At 38.8% G+C, this 10,371-nt stretch overlaps 1 protein-coding gene across 2 annotated transcripts; it reads right to left on the reverse strand.

The window, feature by feature from the left end:
- Nucleotides 1-1,749: 1,749 nt before the first annotated feature.
- Nucleotides 1,750-10,371, reverse strand: LOC110054546 (uncharacterized). Of its 2 annotated transcripts, none has more exons than XM_020760877.2 (4): nt 10,196-10,371; nt 6,403-6,507; nt 5,365-5,473; nt 1,750-4,644 (listed from the first exon to the last, which is right to left on the reverse strand). In XM_020760877.2, exons 1-4 carry the CDS (start codon nt 10,271-10,273, stop codon nt 3,500-3,502), a joined length of 1,437 nt encoding a protein of 478 aa, XP_020616536.1. In that variant the 5' UTR covers nt 10,274-10,371; the 3' UTR covers nt 1,750-3,499. The 2 variants fall into 2 exon arrangements, with proteins under 2 accessions (XP_020616536.1, XP_020616535.1); XM_020760876.2 differs by lacking the exon at nt 10,196-10,371 and adding an exon at nt 7,834-8,344.

Consider the following 10,371-nt stretch of genomic DNA (forward strand, 5'->3'; position numbering starts at 1 on the left):
TTTGGTAAAAATTGAATTCAAAGTACACCATCTCATTGATATGCACAATGCTTATTACAAGAACATGTTCCAAGTTGTTGTAAACTCTTTGTGAGCCCAGACTCATGAAAACACGCCTCAAACTACAGTCAATACTTGTGTTGGACACAAATAAACTCTTTAAGTTTGATTTTGACAGACAGCTGAATCTGTGTTAAAATATTGGAACCAAATTGCTTGCCATGGCTATCAAACTGCAAAACAGAAAAGACTACAGTGCAGCTGCTCTTGTCCTTATTAATTATTTTGTTCAATTTTCAACAATAGAAATCAGATCAGTCTTTTCTCACGCAAAGCTAATGATTAGGTGATTAAAATGACTGGAAAAAATTTGGGGTGCCCGAGCTTGCTAGTAAGCTATAACCATTTTTCAACTATTAGAACTCAATATCAAGGCAAACCTGCCATGTTTTCAAAGTGCACATGCACGACTGCATCCTAATGATGCCATAAATTATGCGCAGTAAGGATGCGCAATGCAAGTGTGAGGAATCACCTTAAGCTGTCTTGACTTGCATGATGATTAATAGAATTGCTCAACTGTTTAGTTCAACTCCAGAGATGCCTCCATAGGCAGTGGTGCCTCGAGACTTGTCGAAGTGAGGAAGCTTTAATTTACTCCAATTTCAATTAAGGCTCTTTTGCAGCCTGTATAAAATACCTAGGTTATTTTTTTTTTGCAAGAGCCATATACAAGAGTGACAATCTTGGACAATTTAAATGAAAAATTAAGACCACCCCTCCCCCCATTTCAACGATAGGAAAAATGGCACACTTTGGGTTTAGTGCCAGTTCATCATTGATTTGAAGGGAGGGCTGGTATTTCTTACTTTATACCGATTAAGATTGTTGGTACAGTACATACCCTGTGGGACAGAGATTCTTCTAGAGTCCCTGCCATTACTGTAGTGACAGGAATTCTGGGCAGAATATGTCTCACATTGTATGTAACAATTCAATGTTACATCTCTGCTTAATTTGACATCTTCAATGTGTAATTTGAAGTAAGCTTACTCCAAGCCTTTATTCCAGGCTTTTTTTAAGCAAAATAATTTCATTTCTTTTAACATAGTTGATGAACTCCAATCACATCACTGATGTTCGTGTGACAAAATAAATGCATTAATTTTCTTTGATGACACCATTTTTAACTCATTCAGGTCGCATGTGGATGTTTATCGCAAGTATAGGTAATCATACGGTTTCGAGTTCAATTTGGAATTAATTTGCACAAGTGAGTTTTTCAAAAAGTTGAAATTGCACGAGCCGCTTTGGCCAGTGCAATTTCAGCTTGTTGAAAAACTTTCAAGTGCAAATTAATTCCAAATTGAAAGAGAAAAACCGTATGATGACTTATTAATAATATAAACATGAAAAAATTTGCGTAGAGCAAATAGCGGAAGACCTTTCTTGAAGCCATTTTTTCGCATTCGAGAAAACTTTTTTCAAAGTTTCCACACAAAATTTTCGTCATCATTTTACGTAATATCATTGGCTTGGAAAATTTCCTATTGTCTTTCAGCCAATCATAATCCAGAATTACGATGTGTAATTTGCACTGGTGTTACACTTTTTGCACCGGTGTTACACTTTTTGCACTGGTGTTACACTTGAACTGGACTGCTCTCATCCAATCAGAATCGAGTAATTTTTTCATGTATATTATTAATCATGAAATATGACAAAAAATAAAAATGCATGTAAACAATGTTGGCGAAATATATTTTATTCCTTGAACAGAATTTAACAAGTTACAAAGTAGCTGCAGATTGTCAAGTGGATTCATCCTTCTCGGAGCAGTGGTCTACATTTTCTAAATCTGTGAAATTGGCATGTGGTCTCTAAGAAACCATGGGTGTCAAGGTCTACTAACAACTGAGGAGACATGGCTATCTCAATGGGCTTAAAAAAAAATACATAACTACACAGTAGTTGATCTGATATAAAGGTGTCTATTTTATCCTGTTTGAGCTGTCTCATAAAAAAGTTCCATTATTTCTTCATATTGCCTTTTGAATTCATTCCGACAGTGGGTGGACTCCTCCTTTAAGAAGACAGTTATGTCCTCAGCACCATAAAAACTACAGTACATTTTATGTTGCTTGTTCTTACTCTTTCAAATGTTGTCACTTTTCCTGGTCCCATGCCTGCTTACAGGAGGTTCACTTGAATTCAATGACACTAATCTCAAACTCATTAATTATTAGTGCACAGGATCAGTCAACTTATTCCCGGAAAGAAAGTTACATGTAGGTTATTTAGCACCAAATCTTGATGCCCAGTGTCAAAAAGACAAGTGCTGGAACCAAATAACTTACCCGTAACAAGTGTAGATTGTTAAAAAAGAGTGCACTCCATCTAGTTAACACAGGCAAGAAAAGCACTGTGTAACTGATTGCCATAAAAACCTGACGTCATTTTAAAAAAGGTTGATCACTATCAATAGCTACCATGTAAACAACAGTGAACCAATGGAAAAATGTAACAAAAATTTTTTTTTTTTTTCACAAATTCTAGTTGGGATGTAAATGGAACTTAACTCTGGAAAATTTCTCAAAAAAACAGAACTCAAAGGTTGGCCCATATCATGCTGGGCTGTTCTGAATTGGAGATTGATGTTTCTGTTACCATTTTGTATTATTATCACCAAGCCTTTTGACTTTCACTGCCTCCTATTCACAGCCAAAATGGCGGTTGCATCAGGGGAACTTCAGTCCTCCAGACCGAAGTTCCTCAAAATATTATGTACAATGGTAAACAAGTCAAAACTGGATTTGTACCTGATTGGTTCAGTATGTGGTGCTTATTTTTAACCCAGTCATACAGCATGAAAAGTAAAACCAACACATTTCCAGATTACTCTTAAAACCACTCTTACTAAATATATTTAATATTAATTTACAGCTACTACACAGCGGTTTCATTAAGGGTACCCAGCCGTTGTAAACTCTGCACATGCACTCTCGTATCACGTCTGTTCCACGTGCTCGTCTTTGATCGCAGTTGACCTTTATTAAACCTTCGAGTAAACGTAGTGTTTCCTCTTTATTGACGTAGGCACCAGGCAAATTGACCTGCCAAGGACAGCCTTGGGTTTTATGTCACGAAGCAGGGCAGCAGTGGTTCTACGTGACCAATTGAAATGGCATAGAAGAATTTCCAGCCCATTATTCCCAACAATTCTGTATAGAAGTCAGAGTCAAGAGGATGATATTACATGCCTGGTTTGACCATCTGGGAGAAACATTTTCTTATTCAGAAGTTCAGCTCAAATAGTTTTGCCTACCTGTGAAGACCAGTTGCCCTCCTGCTGGAAACATTAATGAAACCCCTGCTACTACACATGGATATGTAATCAATTTAGCATTATGTATATTACAATTTGTACGTGTCCTGTCTCACAGGCAACATACAATGTAGGACCTTAACATCTTTAATTCAATAATGGTCAAAACAGTGCTCAACTTCCTCCTTCATCTGTGTTGGAACTCTCGATTTCCGAGTTACTGGGCGAAGTGTCTGTCTGATTTGCACTACTCTCGGGAGAGATGCGCATTTCTATGCTGCTGTCATCACCATTAGATCCACTGTCTGCATTACCAGGGTCAGTTGTACCCTGCCCTGCAAGATCTTTACGTAGTCCATTGAAGAAAGGAAACCCCATAGGAGAAGCTTGATATCCATAGGGTGGTATCCCTGGAGGAACATATGGAAAGGGGAATCCAAATGGTACTTGAGAAGGCATACCAAACCCTCCTCCACTTCCAGGTGGCATCATGCCGAATGGCAGCTGTCCAGTGCCATTAAATGTTGGCGCGGGAGGTATTGGCACACTGGGATGCAAAACTATAGGAATGTAGTGAGTGCCTGCTGGGTGGAGTGCATAGGTTGGCATTGCACAAGGTGGTGCTAGGAAAGGTGCACGCAATGGAATGTTGCCTCCTTGCAGAAGCATAGAGGGGATTGAAGGTGCTGAGGTACCAGTTTCATTCCCGTTCCTGCTGTTGGTTGCACTGCTAACACTGCTGCCATTTGTTCTGTTGCCGTTTTCATCTTCCTTAGGTGAACTGCCTGATATCTCTGCAAGGTCATCATCTAGACATATTGCTGAATCACTTTGGGTTTCCCTGGCATTATCTGAACTGTTTTCATTGTCACTGCCACTGCTCGCTGATGTGCTATTCCCATTACTACTGCTGCTCTGCACCTTGTTACCGCTGCTGTGGTGAGCATGAAGTCGAGCTCTCTTGACCTTTCCTCCGCTGCCACTTCCACTCTGTCCTCCCATGCTAGAAGAAGAAGAAGATGAGGATGATACGTTTCCTTGGAAACTTCGTTTAGACGCAGTACGTTTTCCGCTCTCCATGTTTATTTTTCCTTTTGATTTTAAGACATCTGTACTAGACTCGGCCAACAACTGGATCTGGTGCCGTAGATGTGCCATAAGTCTCTGGAAACAAGGTTGTTGCATGTCCATCGCTTCAACGTTAACCAGAAAACGGAAAACTTCTTCAGTGCAATCCTTGTACCCTCCAAAGTGATCGACTGGCTTTGGTTCTGTATCTGATTTGTCTTTCACAGCTCCCCCAGCTTCCTGTTGGTCATCTGTATGGAAAAATTCAGTAAGAGCTTTATTTAGTTGCTTAAATTTAACATTTCTCTGAAAGTAACATGATTACAAAATGGCTTTTGCAGAAATAAACCCCATAAAGAACAGCTCCTGAAACAGCCTGTCAGCGGTCTGTTGGCTGACTGCCGACCAGCTGTTTGTCAGCCAACAGTCAGCCCACAGAAAGCTGTCCATCGAATGTCAGCCAACAGTTGACTGACAGTCGGTTTTGGGAGCTCTTCACAATTACCTCAAGGTCAATGAACTAAATGGATGGTGTACATGTACTTTTTTGGTGTACTTTTTTCATAAGACCATCAACACAAGCCCTTCAGAGTGCCTTTAACATTGCTCTGATTAAGGAACTAATTATAAGACAGGTCTGAAAGAGGGTACTGATTTAGGGGTCTGGTCTTAAAAAGGGTATCAAAGTTTGGGTCGAGACATACATGTACATAGGGTAGGCAAAATCAAAGATTTTGGTCTTAAATAGGGTAAGGGTTTTGGGAAACAAGCTCCACACCCCACCTGATTTTTCTGGGAAGTACCCCTCGCCTCCTGTGAATGGTATATCAATATTGGTGTAAAATCAACGGACATTAATTAGCTAAGCAAATCATGGCCTGTAAAGGGGAAAAACTCATGCAGACTACAGACTTTTCAGACATAGGAAATGTGTCTGCAGGGATGTGCCAACTTAATACTTTGTTACACACCTTCTTTTTTGACTTCTTGCTCCTGTTTCTCAGTAAGGCATCCCTGAAGGGCCTTTAAATACTCCACAGTAAGCTCCAAGATCTCTGCCTTCTCAAGCTTTCCTGATCCCTGCCACAGAAAGGTTTTTCAGAAAAAAAAATCCAATTTAGCAATAACCAAATTTTTAGAGGTATAGTGTGGTCCTGCTAATAAATTTAAACCAGCCACACCAAACCTCAACATGTTTAAGTTGTGATTAGATGTCATTTGTTGGGTTCTACATGTCAGTGTGCTTATCAACTTTTAACTGATTCTAATGCATGAAAACTTGGATGATAATGATGATAATAATAATCATCATAATAATAATAATAATAATAATAATAATAGTAATAGCAATAATTATAATAATAATAATAATAATAATAATAATAATAAGGACTTGGAAATCGAAACAAGCTGAATGTGGGGCATGAGAACAGAAACGATACCAGTTATCATTGGAGCACTTGGAGCCATCAAAAAGGGACTAGAAACTTATCTTGGAAGAATTCCTGGTCAATTAAGCATCAGTGAACTACAAAAGATAACCTTGCTAGGTACAGCACACATTTTGAGGAGGGTGCCATCAAGCTAAAAACTGGCTATCCCCTAGTGCCCCAGGACCATGGTTTGGTCTCAGCCCTAAGGACTCTAAGCAAACATTATGTCAGGACGATAATAATAATAATAATAATAATAAATATTTATATGGTGCCTATCCAGATCTGTTCTAAGTGCTTTACAAAAGTACAAGAGCTAAAAAGAAAGTTCTAAGAGATAAAATACACAGAACAATGATAAAAAATAAAATAAATTAAGAATTCTTTCTAGCTAAAATAATAATTTTTATAAAGATGTACCTCTTCAGTTTACATTTAAAAAGACTTGGATTTTCGAATGAATGAATATCATTGGGTAGTTTGTTCCAAAGTTCTGGAGCTACCTGAGATAGAAAAAGCTCTGGATCCATAGGTCTTTAGTCTAAAGTTGGATCTGTTAATGTGAAAAAGTAGTACCTGTTTTCCATTACTTTGTGCTGGTAGGAGCTGGGAAAGCTCTCCCAAGGATGTGTTGATACGATCACGGCGCCGCTTTTCTATCACTTTGTGGGAGCATTCAGACTGCAAAAAGATGCGCTAGTTTTCTTATTGTGAATATACAAATATCCTAAAAACTGTTAAGATTGATAGATTTATTAAGTTTGCATTTCTCTATTTGGATCATTGTTATAATACCCAGGTGTCCAAAATAACCACTTTTCCTCCAACTTCACAAGTTTCTAAATGGCTAAGATTCACAAGGTAACATTTTTCGACAAACATGATGTGACCTAAAAACAGACCTACCTTATTGGTGCTTAATTTCACAGGTACTTAATTTCACGAATTTACCAGGACAGTATTTCACAGGGTTTTATTTTCCCGATTTCAATAGGCAAATATTAAAAAGGGGCATTGAATTTTGCAACTCAAGCATTCTCAACTTCATGTTATTTTTGAAAAGACTGAACTTTTTAAAATTTCTACATTAACTGGAACAAGCAAAATGCATTTTTTTAAATTGACTTTTAAGGTAAACTGGAACAAGCAAAAGGCATAACATTATAATTTTTCACAACAGTAGATACAAAATTGAACTTACCAGTAAAACCAGTTAATAGATTGGGTCTTTAATTTCGTGATTTATTTTCAATGTCCAAAATCAGGAAATTTAAGACCAGCAAAATTAAGTACCAATAAGGGACACTGCATAACACTGTGTTAAGTTATGTCAAGCATCTCGTGCCAGTGTCTACTTTAAACAAGGCTTTTTGTCAAGCAACCAATCAGAGTGCTGTCCCTAAATTCTGGTGAAACAGCAAGATACTGGAGTACAATAATAGGGACAGTGCTTAGCAGAAGTTTCCTGCCACGTGAGCAATAGTAGACATCAGCACACAGCCTACTGCCTATCCAATACAGACACCTCCGTGACAGAGACCCTAACCTCTGCCCCTCTGGTGTCTGCAGTAGATAGGTGCCAATGTATCCCACAAACGTGTATTTTCGACTGTGATTCTAGTGCATCCATGTCATAGCACATACGGAAGCTTAAGCCTTGCTCTGTCAACCATGTGATGTGTGCTGTGAGTGTCAAAGCAGTGTCTCGGGTTGCTGTCTGACAACACGCGAAAAATAAATACTCCCTTGCAGCTCACTGGCAGTCTATAAAATTACGAACGCTCTCGGTTTTTATTCCAGTTTAACATCAGAGTAGTTTCGTTAAGCCTAGGAGTTTATATTAAACTTTAGAAAAATTGTGACCAAGATCTGATGTGTGTGTATGAACCTGTGGACGTAGAAACTAAACTTTATAAGCTATTTTAAATTTTAAAAGTATAAACTGAATACAAGGGATAGAGATTGTGAGAGGCTGCCATTTCTTACTTGCTACTACCAAAAACCTACCCCTCGATCTTTCTGCTTCTTAACTGATGCCGTTTCGCTACCTTCGCCAGAACATTGATCCCCATTTAAACTCAAGGCATCGTCCACAACAACCGCTTCAGATCGCTTGGAGTTTGAGCGCGATTTTAGAACGCTTGTTTCGAGGTTTTTCTTTGGAGTTAACGGACGAAAGCTACTTTCGGAGTAATCGCTGGAAGCACTGATATTAGAATCGTTGAAACTCGAAGCATCTTCCATGACACCATTTGTAGATCTCTTGCAGGTCGAGTGAGAGTTCGGATTCCCCGCCGTACTTGCTGAAGTTTACAAACTGTCCGGTATTAAAGGTGCCTTGTTTCGTTTTCGATCGTGTTTAAAGCAGTGAACAAGTCAAATCTTTTTTCCGGTGAAGTAAGGGTAAATTACAGGACGACAACAGCCCGTAACTAACCTTTGGATAACCGAAGGAGAAAATTTTTGCTTTGAAGAACATGCTTATCATAAAAACACGAGACTTGAAAATTGCACACGAGAGTCAAGACTCACGTATGTTATATAACAAAGAACGCCATTGTTCTTGTTACAAAAGAGTCGGATATGGACGGATGATACACGTTTCAACTTCGCGATGAGATTTAAACTCAAATCATACGCAAAACTTTAAACTAGCATAAAATAAGAGTTAAAGTGATACAATTTAAACATCTGAGCGACAATTTTGTATTTTTCGTTAGACGTTTCTCCCTAAATTTAGCATTAAAAAACCCATTTCCTGTATGCGTGAGGTCGAATCTCGTGTTTACATGGTCATTTTCATTCGTACCCAATCCTCTCACTGCACGTAGTCAATCAAGGCACATGTTTTGAAAAATACATACCCGCCCAGGCCTTGGTGGGGAAGTAATGTCACTGACGTATTTTTCAGTTCAGAATTTTGAAAGCTTCATAGTGGATCCAAGCCACTGAAACTTGTAGAACGATAAGCCGCTATGTTCTCTTGTTTTTCTTTCTTCAACGGTCAATTATTTTTCTGATTTACATGGTTAAAAACAAAAAATAAAAATTAGCAAAATTCCACTAAGGAGAGAGTGGAGAGGATGTTTTGACTTATCACGCGACCGGCATTTTCACACGTGTTTGGGTATACGCGTGAGTCGAGTGAAGTCAATATTCAGGGAGCCGGTAAAAAGTTTCCCTTCTGCTTTGGTAGAGGGTAGGAATCGAGACAATCGGCATTCGATTCCTGTACAATCGGGATAGTTTTTGCTCGGTGACAAATGAAAAAAAAATACTTTTTTTTTTTGCTATCTGCATACGTCTACTATATTTTGGCAGCAATAGTTAACGGGTGCACGAAGGCTGTCGACCGTGAGGATAGGGAAGTCTCAACCTGAGATTCCGCTGTATTGACCGACAGCAAGACCAAAGTCTGATTCTTTCTCAGACCGAACCTTCCTCGTGCTGCGTGGTCAATAAATAGTCTGTTATATAAATGGCAGGTGATTTAAACGTCCAGTTACAATTCGTCTCGTATCAATGGATATCTGTTCGACCTATTTCCGAACCCAGCATATCAAAAATATTACAGTAGTCTAGAAATAATAGTCCAAAAATTCCTTCATTTTGCTAACAAAACTTTTTTTTTTTTCCGTCGTGGTTTCAACGTGAGAGGATGAGATTTCATCGACGGGTTCAAGAGATCCCAAGAATGTAACAGCCACAGGTCGGTGGAAGTAGAGCGTGCCACACTCTCACTCTCTCTAGCTCGGTCTTGAAAATAGCCAATCACAATGCGTGTTGTATCGGCTGTAAGCACCAGCACGTGAATCAGACCGGGTGAGAAGGATAGAGATACTGGGAACGAGGTTGTTATGACACTTTCAACGGATGCATGTGGTAAAATTTTTAACACGTTTTACCCTCATCGGTGAATTTTCTGAAGGTCAGGGCAAACAGTAAACTCGTTTTATGGTGTTTTCGTGACTGTAGACGGCAGCAATCAAATATGAGGGCTTCTAATTTCCGATAATCCCGACTCTCAGTTGTCAAAAAGCCTCCGTCGTTAAGCGTAAGTTAATACGAATAAAACATAAGGAGGACCTGAGGCTCTAAAAGCAGGATCAAGACCGTTTTTCAGTGATGTTTATCATATATATTTACTTGGAGAAGTCATAATGAGAGGAAAACAAAGATAGGTCCCTGTTTCACATTGTCTACCTGGTACTGAGATACAGTAATTATAACTAATAGCGATATCTTAATTCTAGTTTTTCTTATGTATTTCATGGAAATATTCTTACAGTAAATAACAAAATTGCACGAGCTTTGGTAGTAATTGATAAAAGCGGAGTTACAGTTGTTGTTACTTGTTACTCAAGGTTACCTGTTGAGTAGAAAACCAGGTTGCCAAAGATTCGTTTTCCGACACCTCCATCTTTATAAGGCTTCGTATTTCATCCATTTAACATTTAAAACTGTTACTGTCAACTCTGCCATCCGTGATCACTCTTTGATTCGACACGAAACGCGATACAAGCTGTATTTGACACCGCTGATGTA

This window comes from Orbicella faveolata, unplaced genomic scaffold, assembly GCF_042242905.1.
Source record: "Orbicella faveolata isolate gen_17 unplaced genomic scaffold, um_ofav_v1 contig_1, whole genome shotgun sequence".
Taxonomy (NCBI): domain Eukaryota; kingdom Metazoa; phylum Cnidaria; class Anthozoa; order Scleractinia; family Merulinidae; genus Orbicella; species Orbicella faveolata.